This window comes from Leiobunum rupestre, chromosome 4 (genome assembly GCF_980474605.1).
Source record: "Leiobunum rupestre chromosome 4, qqLeiRupe1.1.hap1, whole genome shotgun sequence".
Lineage (NCBI taxonomy): Eukaryota > Metazoa > Arthropoda > Arachnida > Opiliones > Sclerosomatidae > Leiobunum > Leiobunum rupestre.
Genome location: NC_143387.1, coordinates 12,527,142 through 12,548,134, shown reverse-complemented (window position 1 = coordinate 12,548,134; position 20,993 = coordinate 12,527,142). Strand labels below are relative to the sequence as shown.

Sequence of the window (20,993 nt, the reverse complement as noted above, 5' to 3'; positions counted from 1 at the left end):
AAGTAAAGTCGTGACGTTGAAATTAATCTATTGACCCTCCTCCTTCCTAGGGTCGCCCCTCGTAGATGGCTATTAGTGTAAAACGGAAAATCCCAAAATAGTTCCCCTTCCCAGTTAAAAGTGCTATCGGACAGATAAAAAAGATATATTTTAAGTTAACCTCAGTAAATAGAGCTCAGACTCTGTTGGATTCTATACTGAGGCGGTCAATTCTGCTAATAATTCACGATAATTTAAACTTTAAGTTAAATTGCAAAGCCTTTTTATTCTTATCCAAATCAATTTCTTCGATTCTTTATTTAAATTCTATTATCTCTCACATTGCCCCTAGCAATTAAATAATTCTTTTATCCCCAAAATGAAGCCCATCCAGCATAATTCTAACCCTGATTTATGTATGTAGAAAATAAATTTCTACCTATAGAACTGTTGGTTTTGTTGATTGGTTGTTTAATGAATCAATAAAAGTGTTTTTGTTTGAATTCCGTCACGATACCGATTCACTGGAAATTACCTCATTTACCTTTTCTTTCCCCTTATTACCTAGCGGACCTCGATTCCCAAGATGCCTTAAGCGTTATATTTTGCATAAAACAAAATATTTAAATGCACATAAATGTTTAGAGTTTTTTTCAAAAAGACTATTTCAGATGCACAAAAACCCTTACATCAGTCATATATCAAATTATATCAACATAAATCCACTGATGCATTGTTTAAATTTAAACCATTTTGGAGAAATCAAGCAATAGTTATCTGGTCAGAACCGAAAATACAAAAATATTTCGAGTCTAACTTTTAGCGCAGACGAACGATTGGTGGCGATTTAAAATTTCGAGACCATAGAAACTCTCTTTCGCGTAATTCTTTTGAAGGAAAACGTTTAAATTTCAAGGCGCTACGGCAGTCTACGAAACATTCCCAACAAATTATTAAATTCCCTCACCTTCGCGCAAAGGCTGCATTAGTTTCGAGCGATCTGATCATGAACGGAGCGCGTGCGTTGGTGACCGGAGCTAGTAGAGGTGAGTGAACAAGTTTTAATTAAAATTAAAATAATTGAATTGACTGATATATTTCGCAACTGGGTATGTTAAATCTATTTTATTTTATACCATTTAGAATTTTCTTAAATTCTATTCAATTTAAAACAGAACGTAAAATGAAATGTTAATTGAATAATTTTTGGCCGGCAACTGTTATCGGTATAGCAACGGATAATCTGATAGCAGTTGCCATACTCATAGTTACTTAACGGGTTACCAATATTTTTAAACATCGATCACGATAAATATCGATTTAACAGGTATCGGTTAAGGCCGTTATTTACCACTAAGAAAAGGATGCCGATATTTTCGTAACGTAGTGATAGAGTTTCGAGTGGTAAAATTACAGGTTATATCCAAACAGAAATTCGGATCTGCAATAAATAATTGATTGTTGATGTACATAACTTAATACCGCTCCATTTTATAATTATCAAACTGTAGAGAAGTGTAGTTAAGCAAAGCTTAGTGCTGTTCAAACGGGTAAGCTAATAAAACCCCGTAATTGTATTTAGGAATTGGACTTGCAATAACCGAAGAATTGTACAGAAGGGGCGTACAAGTGGTTGGAATCGGAAAATCGCCAGACAACTTGAGAGAGCTTAAAAACCGGGTTCGTCAGATACGATTAACTATCTTTTAATTAGAAGATTACGAAAGTCGACCGCATGCTCGCGCAACTATCGACTGCCATTAAATATAGTTATACTAAAGTGCATGCCATGATCATATAATGAAAAATGACAGGATCACTTATAAATCGAAATGATAAAAATTCCATTATTATTAATAAATGACACGATCAAAAATTTAAATAATGGTTAATAAATGGCATGATCCAAATATAAATAATTGTATGGCTGGTTCAAAAAGACATGAGCGGGAATAAATGGATGATCACAGTGCTCGAAATGGACCGGAACAAAACGGAACGCCGTTCCGTTTCGTAAAAGTTTTCCTCATATCGTTCTGGTTCGTAAAAGTTTTCCTCATATCGTTCTGGTTCGTAAAAGTTTTCCTCATATCGTTCTGGTTCGTAAAAGTTTTCCTCATATCGTTCTGATTCGTAAAAGTTTTCCTCATATCGTTCTGGTTCGTAAAAGTTTTCCTCATATCGTTCTGGTTCGTAAAAGTTTTCCTCATATCGTTCTGGTTCGTAAAAGTTTTCCTCATATCGTTCTGGTTCGTAAAAGTTTTCCTCATATCGTTCTGGTTCGTAAAAGTTTTCCTCATATCGTTCTGGTTCGTAAAAGTTTTCCTCATATCGTTCTGGTTCGTAAAAGTTTTCCTCATATCGTTCTGGTTCGTAAATGTTTTCCTCATATCGTTCTGGTTCGTAAAAGTTTTCCTCATATCGTTCTGGTTCGTAAAAGTTTTCCTCATATCGTTCTGGTTCGTAAAAGTTTTCCTCATATCGTTCTGGTTCGTAAAAGATTTCCTCATATCGTTCCGTTTCGTAAAAGTTTTCCTCATATCGTTTCGTTTCGTAAAAGTTTTCCTCATATCGTTCTGGTTCGTAAAAATTATTTTTATTGCACCATTCTAATTTTCAGAATATTCGGAAGCTTTCAAAGGAAACACGTTCCGGTTCGTGAATAAGTTTATTTCGAGCACTGAGTTTGCACATGGTGATAACCATTTGAAACACAATGAAGCTTTGAAAAAGAAATAAAAGTGATCATCAAATTATGTTAGAACTTAAAAATTTTTCCAGGTCGTACACAAAGCTTAAACGGGCAAAATTTTAAAAATTAAATGTTTTAATTTGTGTGAGTTTAAGCTTTATTTGACTTATTAAAGTTCAGCCGAGTGGAAACAGTCTGTTTAAATTTGAGTGACTGGCAGAAGACGAGAGACGTCGTTTCGAAACTGGGCCACTTTGACTACTTGGTCAACAACGCGGCCATAGGCTACAGAAGCAGCTTTTTGGACGCCCCAGAAAGTGAACTCGACTCGTAAGTTCAATCTCGCACTCTGTAGATATGCAAGGTCAAGGGTCGGACATTCGAAAACAAGATTTTGAATCTAAAAGTCAAATCGAAATAACAATTGTAAATTTTAGATTATACAGCACGATTTTCGTGTTGATTTTTATTTTTAATCATGCTGGTTTCGAGATTTTGAAAATAATTTTCAAAATTTTTATGGATTTTAAATTTTAGTTCTAAATTTCTAAATTATTCTTTCTCGATTTTTTCATTCCCCTGCTAATTAAGACAGTAGCTTACTGAGAGTTTGTTTCAATCTCAAGTGTCGTTATTTGAGCTTGAAGCCTTTACAATTTCATTTATTTTACAGGCTATATTCTACAAACTTAAAAGCTGTATTCAATGTTTCACAAGTAAGCCAAAAATTTAAAAATGAATAACGTTGTCAAATTAAAAACAATACAATATAAGAAAATTAATGGGTATTCATCAAACATTTATGCACTGTACAAATGAAGCAGAGCTCGGTGGAACCGCAAAATTAACCGCTGAAAGGTCGATTATTTATAAAAGTTTCGGTTAGCTGTTTATTTAGTGGATTATTCGCGGTTATGAATAGTGCTCCGCATGGCTCCGGCTCCAAGTGTTTTAAACCGGCTCCAGGAGCCAGCTCCGAATTAAAGGAGCCGGCTCCAATACTTTTATGTAATTTTTTATGTCTAAGCTTTGGGAACGTCCATAAGTTACGTGAAGGGCTTAGGGGAGGGAGGGGATCGAGCTGAATCTCACCCAATCTCGCGTGAAGGAGAGGGTGGATTTCGGCAAATATCACGTCATTTTTTTCCGCAAGAAACAGGGTAAAACTTCGATTAAACTGGGTAAAATTAAGTAATTCAACCCTTGCATACCTTGATCAGCATGCCCTATGACCTCTATTGCCGAAGTGTACGTGGTGATCTGAAAAAGTGATGCTGCAGTACATGCGGTATCTACTTTCCATCCATCACAAGAGCTGCAGAGCACCGGTGTGCGGTCCACAGAGCACCACCTGCACGGATTGTCACACGCCGAGTTACTGAGCTTCTGTGTGCAAGCTACAACGGTTTAAAGTGGCTAAATCAGAGCGAGGTTGAAGATGCAGATGATTTTACTGAAAATCACATGGACATGTTGGTTCCAGTACACAGTGTTTTAAAATCGACTTTTGGCGGCCAAAATAAAAAATGTAACATAACATTATATATTCAAATGTGATTTTGTGCGTAGAATCTGAAAACATTGATCATTTTTTTCTAAGTGACACCAGGAGGCCAAACGTTTTCTTTATGGAATTTTTCAGGATTTTTTAGCGCAATTTATGTTAAGAGTGGTCATAGACGTTACTTGAAAGTTTGGTAAGTCTATAATAAATACAACCGCTGAAAATTGAATATAAAGCTTCAAATTTCATCAAAAAGTGGCATTTTCAAATGGCTTTTTTGTAAAAGAGTGCAAGTGAATGCAAGTACTTTTAGAATTATCTCGTGGATAAATTTGTGTAGAATACAATGCAAAAACTATGCGAGGTAAACGTCGTAAAGGTGTGTAGATACAGCAAATTTTATAACATGCAAAAAATCATATTTTCATCGGGAATTTTATCGTGTCTTTGGTCATCTTGTTTTCTTTTAGGATGATAAAATACGCGAAAAAGAAGATTAGTCCATAACTAACTTGTTTTCTTTTAAACTTCTACAAAACGCACTATAGGAGGATAAAATATAACTTTTCCCACCATCTGTTCTTATCTGTCGGTTTATCTAAAACATTATATACGAACATAGTAAAAAAATGGCTTCAAAGGGCTCTAATAATCTTCAATATTTTTTTAATTGTCACCAATTGTTTTTTAAATACACGTAATTTACTCGAATTAAGATAAGGCGTGGCGGTCGACATAAAAATGTAAACGTAAGCGGTCCAAGTTAGAAATCCCGCTAACTATTTACAGGTATTATTTTTTACTATGTTCGTATATAATGTTTTAGATAAACCGACAAATAAGAACAGATGGTGGGAAAAGTTATATTTTATCCTCCTATAGTGCGTTTTGTAGAAGTTTAAAAGAAAACAAGATGACCAAAGACAAGATAAAATTCCCGATGAAAATATGTTTTTTTGCATGTTATAAAAGTTGCTGTATCTACACACCTTGACGACATTTACCTCGCATAGTTTTTGCATTGTATTCTACACAAATGTATCCACGAGATAATTCTAAAATTACTTGCATTCACTGGCACTCTTTTACAAAAAAGCCATTTGAAAATGTCACATTTTGATGAAATTTGAAGCTTTATATTCAATTTTCAGCGGTTGTATTTATTATAGACTTACCAAACTTTCAAGTAACGTCTAGGACCTCCCTTAACATAAATTGCGCTAAACAATCCTGAAAAATTCCGTAAAGAAAATGTTTGACCTACTGGTGTCATTTAGAAAAAAATTATCAATGTTTTCAGATTCTACGCACAAAATCACATAAGAATATATAATGTTATGTTACATTTTATCGGTATTTAATTTTGGCTGCAAAAAGTCGATTTTAAAACACTGTGCAGTAGTCACTCTTGAGACCACACATGAGTCCCCGTGGACTGAATTAGAATTAATATTCTTTTACGAATTTTAGTAGTTCCTTAATACTTAAAATTTAAGTATTTTATTGTTCGATTTTCTCACTGTGATTCTAGACTACGTTCTGTGTAAAATACTAGTCTTAACTTGACTTAAATATAAATAACTAAGCAATTTATGTTTTTTTTTAAATAAATCAAATGCAATCAAACACAGATTAACGTATTTACACTAAAAATACGCATTTTGAAAAATCTCACGTGATATTAGGGGGGGAGGGGTCGAGCCAAATCTCATGACATCTCACCAAGGGGGTCGAAAAATCACCAAAATCGCCTCACGTAATTAATGGTGGCTCCCTTTTTTGTATTTAATTTAAGAGTCCTAGCAGAAGCAGTGGTACACTCCACTTATAACTTGGTAAATACTAATTATTGAAGTCCTAGCAGTAGCAGTGGTAACTTTGTTATCTATCTTGTGTTAAATAAAAGAAAATATTTTTATTGGTATTGATGAATGATGTTGTAACGCTTTGATTAGCTTTTGAAACACAATAGTGTATTCTTTCACAGAAACATTAGTGTTATCTAAATATACAGGGTGTCTTCATTTGATCGGCCGAGGCATTTTTCTCAAAAACTATACCTTCTAGAAATGTGCAATTTTTAGTATGTACTCTCTCGGTGGAGATCGTTGTTATTTGTGAATTTCAGAATAATCGTGAAAGTTTTACGGTTTCAGAATTTGTAGATTTTGAACGCTAGGTGGTAGACGAAATGTTTTAATGGGTGAGTTGTAGAGCATACTCGAAAACCATTAATAGAGTTGGTATGGTCAAAATCGTACATTTTGTCACTGAAATAATAGGTCATGAAAAATAACAAGTTGGTACTACCCAAATGTGTTTACGCCTCATGTTATTGTTATGATTGTCTGTGAAAAATGAACATGTTTTGAGCCAAATCATTGTTTTACTTTTACAAATTAAGTGTTAGAACAAGTGCAATTATTATAATAAGGAATAACAGAAAGGTTTTTACAAATACGGTTCAATAATGCACCGTCCGCTGCTATACAAATCCGTACACGATGAAGCATATTCGGGAAAGAACCACGGATCATATCTGTAGTAACGAGTTGGAACGCTGCAATGATTCTCTGGCACAAATCGTCTTCGCTTTAGTGACTGGCGTCTTGTATACTTCCTCCTTGGCGAATCCCCACAGGTAAAGTTCCAGCGGTGTCAAATCCGGGGACCTAGGAGGCCATCGCACTTTACCATTCTTCCCAATCCAACGCTCAGGGAACTCGGTGTTGAGGTATTGCACCACATGTCGTTCCTGGTGAGGAGGTGCACCGTCATGCACGAACCAAAGGTGTGGCAGGTCGACTAAAGGGACATCTTCCAATGCTTCTGCTACTTCACCCTATTTAGCCGATTCGGAAGAAAAAATGGCACAATGACGCGATCTCCTAGTAGACCTGCCCAGACGATTAAGCGGAATTGTACTTGTTTGTGATGCGGAAATCCCTAGTGCGGATTTACATCGCTCCACATATAGTTATTCGGGCGGTTAAATGGGCTGTCCCTTCCAAAGGAACACTCGTCGGACTCCAGGATCAAACGGAGGAAATCCTCGTTGGAATCCGCCACGGTTTCCGAAATCCAACCTAAAGCGCTGATCACCATCGTGAAGTGCTTGGTGGAGCGTGGCACGTAATGGGTGAAATTTATGGTGGTTAAGGACACTCAAAACATAATATTTTGACAAGTCCCAATCGGAGCATGCCATTCTTATACTTGCTCGAGGGTAAGCGTCAAAGTGGGCGATGACTGTGTCTTCCATATTAGTGTTATGAAGTCCAGGTCCACGGAATCTGGGATTCATATTGCCGTCTCCTTCGAAGTCAGCAACAGCTTGGAGATTAGTGTGGTGATTTGGTTGACTGTCAGGATAAAACATTTGAAACAACCTACTTTTTAAACGTGTGATTCGATGACCATCACCGTACTATAACTCAACCATCCTGGACCGCTGTTCACGATTATAACGATTCATACTTTTTTACCAGATTACGTAAAGATAATGTTTTACAAACAAAGCGGTGGCACTTTAAATACTAAAATGGGAGCACATTTTAAACGAATCAGAACATGGTAATTTTTCACAGACAATCATTACAACAACATGAGGAGTAAAAACATTTGGGTAGTACCAACTTGTTATTTTTATGACCTATTATTTCACTGAACAAATGTACGATTTGGACCATACCAACTCCATTAAAGGTTTTCGACTATGCTCTACAACGTATTCATTGAAACTTTTCGTCTACCACCTAGCGTTCAAAAACTACAAATTCTAAAACCGTGAAAAATTTCCCAATTTTTCTGAAATAAACAAATAACAAGGATCTCCACCGAGAGAGTACATACTGAAAATTTCACATTTCTAGAAGTTATAGTTTTTTATAAAAATGACTGGGCCGATCAAATGAAGACACCCTGATACATGCGCTTAAAAAAATAATTAGTGCAAAGGCTCCGGCTCCGGCTCTAGGATTTTACATCCGGATCCGGCTCCTGCTTTTTAGGGGAGCCGAGTTTTAAATCCGGCTCTGGCTCCGACACATCCTCGAAGCCGATATCGGCTCCGGAGCCGTTCACGGTTCCGGCTCAGAACTCGGAGCATGATCTGCGGAGCACTAGTTATGAAACTCTAAAATAAACCACCGTTGCTAGGCTATTCCTATGACCTTAAGTCTATAATATTGTTCCATAAGTTTGTCACTTTGGAGAATATTTTACTGAGATCTAGTGACGGAGTGAGGTCATCACAAGAAGAAAATATCTCTCTAGTTAGACTCTGTCAAAGGGTACGTGTGATGCGTTCGCAAGCCGACGCAAAATCGATGCCAAAGCCCCTAATGCAGTCTGTCTTGTGAATAGCTCTTAGTAAAAATTTTGTACGTGAAGAATAGGAAGTGTCACACTTATGTAGAATATTCTACACTTATGTTATGACCGATTACAGCTACGTTTTCACCATCGACTAAAAACGTTTAAATTCTGCTAGTTGATTGAAACAGGGTTGCCATACGTCAGGGAAAATAGGAAAATCTGGGAATTTAAAAATTGGCCTAAAAAGTTCGGGAAAAGTCAGGCAATTTTAAGAATTAGTAAAAACTCAGGGAATTTGATTTTACCTTGACACTTTTTGAAGGTAATTTTACTGTAGATATATATAACCAATTCTATGATAATCTATATTTTCTTGAAAGTTTGGCAAATTGTTTACAGATTGCAATAATCTTTGAACCGAAAATAAAAGTCAATTTAAATTAATTAACAAAATATAAAATAAAAATTTGGTCAGGGACCTTTGAATCTGAAAATTTTGTCGCAACCCTGTGAATGTAGTTCACTTAATGTCTAATTTAGATTGTTGCTCAAACAATGAGAGATAGCCAGTCAGGTGGATCAATGGTCAATGTCTCGAGTGTGTCCTCGGTGAAACCTTACAAGAAAATGTCCAGCTACGGAATGCTCAAAGCGGCCCTGGATCAACTGACTCGCTCGATGGCTCTGGAACTCAGCCAGTTCAAGATCAGAGTGAACGCCGTCAATCCGGGCATAACTCGCACAGACTTGCCAGAAGGTCTTTTCTCTCAACCGGTTCTCGTGGCGAAACTCAACGAGTCGATTCCTGTTGGCAGATTTGCCGGTAAGTGCAGTTTCCGAGAAATAAATAATCAGCTAGGCTAATACCCAAGGTACCACCTAAGGCCCAAGTAATTAAAAATATAGGGCTCCCATTGCAGCCGGCCCATAATTTCAATTTAAATTAATAATTAAGATTAGAGAAGTAACTGACCTACATCATTTACGGGCATGTTAAACTTCTAAACTTAATTTCCCTATGTTAGTAACACATTGTCCAGTACAATTTTCCGAAATTTATTTTGAGAAATCAACTGGAACCTAGTAAGGTATATGTTTCAAGCAAAGACAGTGGCGAAGGAACGGGGGTACAGGGGTACGTGTGGTCAGAAATTTATATACCGGTGCTCCAAGCAAATCAAAAGCCTACTACACCGGTGGTCTCATCAGAATGCCCTACGACAGCGTCCACAAGCCTGGACAGGTGACAAATCCAGCATGGGTAGTAGTACCCTACTACTGCAGGTCTCACCCTCCACGCAAGCCACTTATCCCGACGAAAGACGCAGCAATGGGGCGACCAAGAACCACTTCGCGCACAGCTGTGGAAAAGAGAGTGGATGCTATAGCAACTCCAGCTGACACCCTACCTACGTAGGTAGAGAGCCCGGCCCTTTGGAGAGATCCCCTAAAGGGGAACGAGGAGCAAAAAACGGCCCACGTAACCCGGCACAGCTGGCACCGGAGATCCCAGTGTGTCCCCTAAAGGCCGGGAAACAGGACCACCGTGTCCTGATACGGAGGCCTGCCGCCCCACAGCAGGCTACCCAATCCGCTGAGGTGTCCAGGTTGCCTGGACACTCTCCGTTAGCCTGAGCCGAAACCCAGTTTCCAGCCCCTACCTGGCCGAAGTCGGAGGTGGAGATAGGACAATTTGATCAGAGCTAACATCTCCCAGTGCGCCATTGCCCTTATGGGTTACAAGAGCCAGACCCCGACGACCCGATAAAGCCACCAGTTACTGCACACCCTGACCCATTAAGGGCCGGGTACAGGGGTACAATCTACCCCCCTTGAATTTGGAAAGGGGTGCCAAATTGGTTTGAAAAGGGTGCCAAATTGTTTTAGAAGGGGCGCAAAAAGCCTGCTGATGAGGGGCGCGCCAAATTTAGCATCCAAGCTGTAACCCCCTTAATCAAAACGTTTCTACGCGCCTGAGCAAAGAGCATTAGTTTGATCGCGAGATGGTTCTTCTCTATTAACAGCTATTTTAGCGAGTTTTACCGAGGCATGCCACAATGGGTTGGCCGATTTTTATGAAATTTTACAAACATGTTGGTATGTTCAAAAAACCACGGTTTCTAGATTGGGAGGTCAAAATATTAAAAAATGAATTTTAGGATTTTCGCAAAACGCTTGCGCCTCTCTACTCAACGACAAGTCGTATTTGTTTGAGACTAAATTTTTTTTAATTATTTTACGTGGTTAGTTATGTATATTTGAATATTTTGCGGGGATCCGATACTATATGGTCCATAACAAAATGCAGTCCAAAAATTATAAATTATTTTTAAAGTGTTTTGGAATACCTACAAACAGATCTTTCAAACGATATAAGTTTCGGTTTTTTTTATGATTTGTGTATAATTGGCATAAAAAAAGAAATTTTAATGTTTCGAACAAAAAATATTTTCTAGGTTATTTTATTTATTTTATTAATATGAGTAGACATGACCAACATCGTATTTTTAATACAGAACTGTTAGTATACTTGATGAGAAAAGTCTATAAATCGCTTCTTAAATTCCTTTAAGATTAAGACCATTAATTTTGATTAAAATTAGAAAAATAATGAAAATGCTTACTTTATTGTCAGTTCATTCTTCTTTTTTAATTGATATTGGCCGCCGCAATGTAAAAATTGTAAAATCTTTTTCGCTACTAGTCATGGCAAAAGTCCGTGTGACGGTATCGGTTGCTCAGTAAAACGTCTAGTGACAAGAGCGTCATTACAAAAACCGACTAATGATCAAATATTAACGCCACTTCTATTTTTCCAATGGGTATGATGAAAATGTAAAAGCAGTGAAATTCATCTACTTTTCCAAAGGCGATGTCCAAAAACCCAAAGGTGAAATTTTAGAAAGACTTTCCTCGGGGTCTACAATTGTTGGTAAAAGATCTCATCACACATTTTCCTCTCAGACAAATACAGAATTAAACAGATCTATAGACTGTCCTTAGATGAGTTTAGTTCAACAGTAAAAGTTGCTAAAAGATTGGCCGCAGTATCTTTCTATGATTATTCAATGGAACAAAATGTAGCCGCAGTTAACAATCCAGAGTGGATTGTTGGGTATAGTTCAACCGAAGAATCACGATGAAAAAACTTTCTAATAAATTTTATGGTCACTGAAGGAAATTCTTTCATATTTAAATGGCCAAAAGAAAAGGACAAATGTTTTGTACCCTTACAATGTGTTTTAGAAAATCCAACTTTAAAGAACGAAAGCGGCAATTTTAAATTAAATAATTAGAACAAACTAGCAATAAAGAAATCCACCTATTAAGATTTCCACCATTATTAATTTTATTAATCTTGAAGGAATTTAAAAAGCGATTAATTGACTCTTCTTATCAAGTATATTAAATAAAAAGACAGTTCTGTAGAAAAAAAAATACGATGTAGGTCATTTCAAATCATATTAATAAAATTTATAAAATACCCTAGAAACATTTTTGGCGAAAAATTGCTATTTAGTTTTTTTGGTGCCAATTAAATACGAAACATCAACCAGAAACGAAACGTAGATCGTTTGAATGCTCTGTTTTTAGCTATTTCAAATTACTCGAAATTAAATTTATAATTTTTGGACTACATTATGTTATGGACCATAGTATCGGACCCCGCAAAATATGGTTTCAAAATAATCAATTAAAACAATCTCGACTTATAGGTCATTGAGTAGAGAGGCGCAAACGTTTTGCGAAAATCATAAAATTTGGTGGGTTTACTTCAAAATCCACTGAAAAATTCATTTTTTAATATTTTGGCCTCGAAATCTAGAAAACGTGGATTTTTGACCATACCAACATGTTTTTAAAATTTCACAACCCATGGTGACATGCCTTGGTGAAATCATATGGAATAGCCCAGTTAACACTTACGCCTCGCAGCCAGAGAAGCCGTAGTCGATCACAGCTTGTGATACTCAGCGAGTTGGTCAGTTGTCTCCCTACTGCTTAAAGGGGTTGTCCCCCTGAGTTCTTTAGTTTCATCTTCCATAAAAACTTGTTGAGGTTAACGGTAATAGTAGGTGAAGGGAGCTGTTGGCTTGCTTGGCATAAAGGGCGTGCCACCATCCTCCTAAGCATTATAACCCAGCGACCTGAATTAAAGGCCTTAAAAGTCGCTAGATGATAATTACTTTGTGTGTCCGTTTCAGAACCGGAAGACGTGGCCAAAGCCGTGGCATTTCTGCTCAGTGACGATGCTGCCATGATCAACGGAGTCACACTTGCCGTTGACGGCGGCGTGCTGCTCTCTTAAACCAAAGGACGACACTCTTCACATTTACTCATTTCAAGGTGGCGGTTTACTCTTTTTTATCGTAGCAGGGCGACACGCTAAAGTAATTATTCACGGAATATCTGTTACACGCGACCATTACCAATGGCATGGATTTTTCAGCCTTCGACTAATGTAAAGTTCGTTACATAAGGTGATCGCTTTTAATAAATATTATTTAACTACCGGTTAATATTGTTTCTGACAATGAAAAAATAAAAGTTTAATAAAACGTTATTTAATTGATAATCTTTTAAAATGTACTTTAAAACTGTAAGTATCACAGCGAAGAAATTATTTCGAACCCGTGTCATTTATTAGGACTTCACCTTTTATGCTAACAAGAACCCTGTTTCAAAGGACCAATCCCCTCATGCTCCGCTTAAAGAGACCAAATAAACGCGGTCACTCATTTGTTCCCTAGGTATAAATTAATACAGTCTTGTTATAACCAAAAACTAACAATTTATGTAAAAAAACATGGATAAATTTAGTTGTGAGCTTATATTTAAATGAAAAGTCAGTGAACTGTGATATCGTTGCTGCTGCTACAACGACAGACGATTAACGCCATATTTCTTTACTTAATTAATCCCAGATGGAATCACTTCACTTAAGCCGTGTCCGAATTGTTATTTATTTGCTGTAGGCCTACAAACTACTATTTCATTTGTAATTCTAAAAGGAAGTTCCAAAGGGGGGAACACAAATTAACACCAGATGCCACACAATCTACCCGATGTTAGTTAGTGCAGGGAGCTATTTGGCTCGCGTGGCATGAAGTGCTTGCCACCACCCTCCTACGCATTGTAACCCGGCCACCTGTTTAAAGGCGTTATAAGTCGCTAGATTACTTGGGCCTGAGGTGGTGCCTTGGGTATTAGCCGAGCTGATTATTATTATTATAAACATATTTTGAATATTAAATTAAAATTTTACCAAATTTTCAATCATCTTGTACATTAACCAAAGAGGAATTGTATTGAAAATGAATTTTTCGATTTACCTGGTTTTGGAAGTAAGGTAGCGAAACGCAAATGCGTTAATTTAAATGACTTTTTAGACAAACCGAATTTTCCGAGTTACCTGGTTTAGAAAATAAGATAAATAATACAACACGATAGATCAGAATCTTTTAAATTTTTAAAATTTGAGTTTCTTGCTCATTATCGCTTTCCAAGGCCTAACCACAATCACGATTTACGAAACCCTAAAATAAGCCAGCCGCTCTTAGGAACTTTACAGGTAAGAATAAATTATAATAGGGAATCTTATACATTACTACTTTGGGTGTATTCTAAGCCTCTTTTTATTTATAGATCCTCATATGCTGGTAATGTATGCAGTGGGTTTTAACTAATGAGTAAGTAATGAAATGGTGGATTTGTTCAGTGTATCAAAGATCTTTAGCTCTCAACCAGCGTTTATACCAATTCATCTACCGAGAAGAAACCTTTCCTCAGGTAGACTAGGAGTTGCAATAAAAGATGTATTGGAATATTCAAGTTTATTTGGCATGCATCAAGAGCTTACCGAGCCAATTTGATGTAGTACCGTAAAAGTGTTTGTCAGTTAATTTTACACGCTTATATCATTTGTTACAATTTATACCTTGTCTAGGCTATGTAAATGCTAGATAATTAGGTAGAACAACAACTTATATCAAAAAGCAGGACCATTGCCTTACGTGTGATCAATATAGGATATTTAGCTAGAAATTGCTTTAGACAATTACCAATTTTTGTACACTGGTGAAATAGCTGATAGCAATTAAAATAAACAGCAAAGTTTTGAAATAAATATTTTCCGAAAAACCAAATGATATGGTTCATTTTCTAACAGAAAATTATTTTCGGAAAATGTTGGCTAATAATAGTAATGAATCTTTTTTTCATTTGTTATTTTACTGGTGTACAAACCAAATTATAAAAATATATTTTTAAAATAACAAAACCATTGACTTGTGTAATAAATGCAACCAATCTAATAAATAATAAGAGTAAGAAAACTATATAATCAGAAGAAACTAATTTTTCGTGGACTATTTTATTGCTTTAAAAAGATTTTGGATAACCTCTCATTCTTCAGAATTTGATTTGCTGCCTTTCGTGGCTATATTATATAAATATATTTAAAAAAAATAACGTATTTAACTATAAAAATTCTAAAACCTAACAATAAAATTAGAGTAAGAAAATTATTAATATAGAAGAGCCAGGCTTTCATCGTCAAAATGCAAGCCAAACATAACCACGTGATAGCTTTTTGGGTCAAAAATCGAGCTCCCTTATTGGTGTTTTTTTTTTATTATGTATAGTATAGCCAGGGCCGCCAGGTGGTGTTCGGCTCGTGTGGGTAGTTGGCCAGTAGGGGGAGAGCCTCTCCAGAAAATATGAATAGGAAATTGAGGAATGACTTATAATAAACAGGATAATTTTATAAGTAAAAAACTACAAAATAAAATTGATTAAAGTCTTATCACATAATTTTTTTAATTATAAAATTTAGTACAAAACCTTATTTGCGCAAAGTAAAAATTTTGCTGCGCTTTGCGTAGATGAACTTACTTTCGATTTCTAGCACCCACTACTCGCTACTCTCATATCCATATAAATAGAAATTAGACTAGAAACACGATTGAATTGGGCGGGGACGTACCAGCTAGAAGGCTGCCATCAGAGTGGAATCGCGATAGTCGCGCCATCTCATAGAAACAATTTAAACTAAATAAGTAAATATGATCACGTCAAATAACATAAAACAGTTCGTAGGCAACGTATTAAAAACTTGTTTTTATTTATCTGACATTATATTTAGTTATTTAAACAGCTTTAGGAAAATCATAAAAATCTCAAGAATCTACTTTATCTACCGTGTCACCCTTAAAGTCACACGTTCACTTTGCGCAATCATTGTAAGTCTGAAATACCACAAATCATCACAGTTTAACTAAATTTTAATTATTTCAGTGTGGTTTAAAATATGCCTACATGAGATTCCAAAATCTTGGTTTCAGTGTCTTTTTAACTATCATCAGTATTAGTCAAGTCAAATTGAGTGGTTTCCGTTTAGTTCACTTTTGCCGTAAGTTTTCTGAAATAACCTCTGATAAATAGGAAAACTAAATAACAATTACTAAAATCAATAAATTGGCATACTCTAGAAGATGTAAATATGCGTTGTTCTGGAATTGATATTTTTGGGAGCTCTTTCAAATTCTTGTTTTAATAAAGAAATTATTCATATTCCAGTTAGTTTTTTACTTCAGAATGTATAGGGTAATTTTTACTTGTGTAGGTACTGCATTTGCTTTCAAATGGTGCCTTCCATTTTGAAAGTAAATTTAATCCGGCAGAAAATGTTTACTACACACAAAGTCATATCAAGTAATTGAAGATGGAGTCCAATTTTCGCGATTTACCGCTAAAACCCATTTTCCTAGTAATTCAGCATTTCTCAGAGGAAATCTTAGTGTAAAAAAATCTCTTATTCCGAGATTATTATAAAATATTTACTATAATATTACGTACTTATGAAATGATAATTTTTTTCTTTCCCAGAGCTCTCTTTACAATGTGAAAAAGCGCAGTTTTTAACCATTTTTGCGGATATGCTTTTAGACGCAAAAATTTAAACACGAAAAGACCGCCGCTGAGCACGACGTGATGCGCAGTGGATCGCCTTTTTTCCCTCTTCGAAATTCGCGTCGTAGCATTGGCGACAATGTTTAATGCGTTTGTCAGATGGCGCGTACATCGCGATTCCACCATAATGTCAGCCTTCTAGCTCGCCTGTTTCCCTTGTTATTGGCGGAAAGGGCAGTGCTTCTAGTCTAATTTCTATTTCTATGCTCATATTCTCCAAATCGAGAAGTGAAGAGGGGCTTCCGTTTAAATAAGCGACCATCTGCGGATATATTACTAAAAAGCTATTAACAAACGATAATTATGCAACATTGCGCTTTAAGGCTGCGTCCGTTATCTTACAGGCAGGCCGTGATAGAATAAAATTAAAGCAAAGTTATAAAATGAACTAAAAAGGGGCCTCCTGGAACTCCGGGACCCCCGCAGCACGTGACCGCGGGGGACCCTCGCAGCACGTGACCGCGGGGGACCCTATTTAAGCCACTAGTGTTTATTTTATAAATCGAAAACGGACGTGCTCAAGGTTGGTAAAAATACTGTGTATTATAAGGTTAGCTTATAACGCGGGGTCGGGAATAGAGATATCTGCTGAGAAAAAAACGGGGGGAAAACACGGTTTTTTCCCGGTGTGTGACGTAGCTGGATCCCACCGACGATCTACAACGAAAATAAACAGGCGTCGCGTAACTCAGAAACTCCGCGGTGGGAAGACAGCCGAGCGGGAGAGCTGACTGTAAACATTCCTCTTCGGCCGGCAGCCCGCGTCCGCCTTTTTATAAAATTCCTTTGTTGATTAAAATTCAGGTAAGCATTATTCGTTTACCCATAAATTAGATCCATTATAGTATTACATTTTTACTAGTGTTAAATGGTATAGTTATATAATAATAGTATTTTTGACTATTTTAAACCATGAATTTTATAGCCGAGGCTTAACTTTTAATATTTTAAAGGCGGTTATTTTGAATTTTGTTAATAAAGGCTTGTCAAGTTGTCATGAACTCAACATAATACAGTAATGCACGGATTAAAATGCTCGGTTCTCGGGTGCAATAATTCCTTAATTGTCACCCGAAAGAAGAATTTGTCATACCATCTATTCCCATCTCAAATAACTATAAGGCAAAAATGGATAACCGCTTCCGGACGTTCCCAAGACAAAATAAATGTGAAATATGCAAGGATTTGCTCAGAACATTTCTATGAAGAAGATTATCCAAGAGATCTGAGAGTAGAATTGATGAACCCAATACAAAGAGGCTCTGAATACCCACTGCCATTCCTTCAAAAAAGAACAAGAAATGAAATATAGTATAAAGAAAGTGATAAAGTATTAGTAGCGTGTTATTTAAAGTTTAAATATGTACAAATTTAAAATTGACTAAAGTAACAGGAATGTATAGATTTCTGTTAATGTTTAAATTTTAAATTTAAGGTGTTATATTATAAAATTGGTAATTAAAGTTCTAGTTGATTGTTAATGTAAATTTTGAATATGTATAATTAATATACTTTAAAATACTTAAAAGTAAAAATCTATAATTTTATATAATAAAGGTATCACATTACGTTATATAGTTACTGAATGTATAAAATATTAAAAGCGTTATTATTTAGGGTGTACTCCATTTTTCCTGCATTGTAGGAGAAAGTTTTGGTTTATTTGCTGTCTCCTAATACATAGTTGCAGGAAACAGTGGCTTCGGAACCGGGGGGGGGGCAGGGGGGGAGTTCGAGTTTCTAAAAGGTAATCTGTTTTGTCAAAAAAACGGGTAAGAAATAGTGATAGAAACGTATATTTAAAAAACCCTTGCATAGAGTTTAAAATTTTGGAAAGCAAGAAAATACATTTTCCGTTGAATTTCCCGCTGAAGCCTCTACAAGGTTAATTGACTTCGACACGCGCAACTTCACGTTCTACATATGTTAGACAATTAGGCTGTGTTCGGGAACTACTGTTGATAGAAAATCAAATCGAATGTAGAAATCATCGCGGACTAAAAATGCGACAACCTTATTCGGAATACCATTATAAGACCGTTATAAAAAGTGGGATGAAGCCAAACCTTCGCTAGCGGAGCTGTCTTAAGCACAGGTACAGTGAATAGAAATACATCTATGCGATAAGTTAATCAAACCTTTTAAATAAAATAAAATGTACAAACAGCACAATATATAAAGAGTTATAAAATATAATCTAAGGAACTTAGTAAGCCAAAATACGGCATAATGCGACCTTATTACATTTTTGGATAACGCAGGATACCCAACAATATAAAAACTGTTTAGACAAAAGTAAAAAAATATTATATTTACAATAACCAAACGTTTTTCCACCGCAGTTACAAGCAGTAGAACAATAATACTAACATTTCTATATTCCCCAAAGTTCCCTAACACGGCCCTGACTGCTAGCTTGAAGCGAGTGAATAATTAGTACTTACTGTGATGTCATATCGGTCTCTATAATACTCTATATGTTGCTGCATATTTATAATATTTTACGTATATTTACATTAACATAAACGAAAATTTAACAAAGTTTGTTGGTTATATTATAAAGCACCGATATCTACCTCTATTTTTAGCGTTCCACTGTTCCCCCTATTTTTAAATTTGAGTCTGAAAATGAGACTGACCCGGTTAAGGTTAAAGTACACGGCTTTGTCCAGAACTTTCCAAGCCTCGATCTGGATAGGTGTTGACGTGAATTGCGTTAATGAGAAATTATATTTTTGCTTTGGAAATAGAAAGGTTTATTAAATTTGGTATTATCCTTGGATTTCAGCTGATTTGTTTTAAACTAAAGTCAGTCTTAGACCTTAAATCAGTATATTCAACTCGAAGTATATTTTTTTTACTTAGGAGTAAAATAAATTAAATCAGTAGTGTTAACATAGATATACGTTCCCATGTATAAAAAAAATCCGAGTGTACTTGATTGGATAAATAAAGCCAAATTAAACTCAAGTCGAAGCTCTTCAGCCTCTTCTAAAGAAAACATCGATTCCTGCGCATCAAATGACGCAATTGGGTTTGAAATATCACAGGCTCCAGAAACCATCCAACTACGGACTGACGATGTTGATTCTGGCACTTTGGATTACACAAGTACAACGCCTCAACCTTCGACAAGCTCAGACCAGGGAGTACACGTACACCAAAGTCTCACCGAGAAATGTAATCCAGATGAAAAATTTTCATTTCCTAAAAATAATTCTAATAGGTCATGCCATAGTAGTTGGTTTAAAACTTTTCAATGGCTTCATTATGATACACGTCGTGATGCAGTCCTCTGTTTTATTTGCGCGCAAGACTTTGAAAAAAGAGGTAAGCGCGCAAATAAAAGCGTAGAACTAACTTTTCTCAACACCGGATTTAAAAATTGGAAAAAAGCCACAGAGAAGTTTAAAAAGCACGAGAAAAGTTTGTATCATTTAAATTGCGTAAAAGCGTCTACGACGGTATCTGTGGCTCAACTCATTAGTCGACACTCCAAAGAACAACAACTCTCAAACAGGAAAATTCTCAAAACCATAGTTAGTTCATTGCGTTACTTAGCTAGAACTGGTCAAGCTTTAAGGGGGCACTTAAATGAATCTGGGAACTTGCACGAACTTCTACTTGAACGAGCTGAGGATGTTACCGGCTTAAAACATTGGATAGAAAAACGAGACAATTGGCTAAGTGCGGATATACAGAACGAAATTTTGGAATGTATGGCATTACGCATCCAGAGGGGCGTCCTTGCAAAAATCAAGAAGAGTCCATTTTATTCTATCATTGCTGATGGAACAACCGATATTTCTGGAAAGGAGCAGTTTACCTTGTGCATTCGTTATACCGATCCGGAAACTCTACAATCGTACGAAGATTTCATTGGAATGTACAATTCACCCGACTCTAAAGCCGCCACTCTGTTCACTGTAGTAAATGATATGCTACTTCGAATTGGTCTCAGTTTTGAAAATTTAAGGGGACTCTGTTTTGATGGTGCGGCAAATATGTCTGGCTCTATCAATGGCCTGAAAGTTAAAATTGAACAGTTGCAGCCAAAGTCTATGTATGTGCACTGCTCCATCCACGCCCTAAATTTGGTCTTGCAAGAATGTGGGAGAAAGTGCGAAATGGTTAATGATACGCTAACTGCCGTTAAGGACGTGTCCAACATTATTTTGGAGTCTTATATGCCAACATCGTAACAGCGGCAACATCACCAGAAGACGAAATACAAAGTGCAAAAAGTCTTCTCCCATTGTGTCCCACCCGATGGACTGTACGGTCTTCGTCAATGAAAAGGTTTCTTCAAAACTACGAGAGAGTTCTGAAAACCGTTTCGGAGATATTGAGCGACAAAAACGCCGTAAGTGATGATAGAAGACCGGTTTTAAAAGGGTACGAAAGAAAACTAAATCAGTTGGAGACGGTTTTCGCATTGCGGGCCTCTTTGGCTACCTTCACTCCTTGCGAAATTTTAGCTAAGACACTACAAAAGATAGACATCACCGTTTCGGGTGCTAAACAAGCATC

At 36.3% G+C, this 20,993-nt stretch overlaps 2 protein-coding genes across 2 annotated transcripts; both read left to right on the top strand.

Moving 5' to 3' along the window:
- The first annotated feature begins 872 nt into the window (after window positions 1-872).
- On the top strand, window positions 873-13,056 carry LOC149946414 (L-xylulose reductase-like). The gene is made up of 6 exons (XM_090172601.1): window positions 873-1,025; window positions 1,562-1,659; window positions 2,847-3,001; window positions 3,345-3,387; window positions 9,033-9,315; window positions 12,698-13,056. The coding sequence occupies exons 1-6, from the start codon at window positions 986-988 to the stop codon at window positions 12,799-12,801; spliced, it is 723 nt and encodes a 240-aa protein (XP_090028727.1). The 5' UTR covers window positions 873-985; the 3' UTR covers window positions 12,802-13,056.
- A 6,319-nt stretch (window positions 13,057-19,375) lies between these two features.
- Window positions 19,376-20,665, top strand: LOC149946413 (zinc finger MYM-type protein 1-like). Its single transcript, XM_090170735.1, has one exon. It carries the CDS (start codon window positions 19,376-19,378, stop codon window positions 20,663-20,665), a length of 1,290 nt encoding a protein of 429 aa, XP_090026861.1.
- The last annotated feature ends 328 nt before the right edge of the window (window positions 20,666-20,993 follow it).

Excerpts from the sequence above, each read along its gene's own strand:
- LOC149946414 (XM_090172601.1), top strand. The coding sequence starts at position 986 with ATGAACGGAGCGCGTGCGTTGGTGACCGGAGCTAGTAGAG. Across the intron at positions 1,660-2,846 it reads TGAGAGAGCTTAAAAACCGG|TTCAGCCGAGTGGAAACAGT; the intron begins GTTCGTCAGATA and ends GACTTATTAAAG. Across the intron at positions 3,388-9,032 it reads CTGTATTCAATGTTTCACAA|ATTGTTGCTCAAACAATGAG; the intron begins GTAAGCCAAAAA and ends TGTCTAATTTAG.
- LOC149946413 (XM_090170735.1), top strand. The coding sequence starts at position 19,376 with ATGTATAAAAAAAATCCGAGTGTACTTGATTGGATAAATAAAGCCAAA.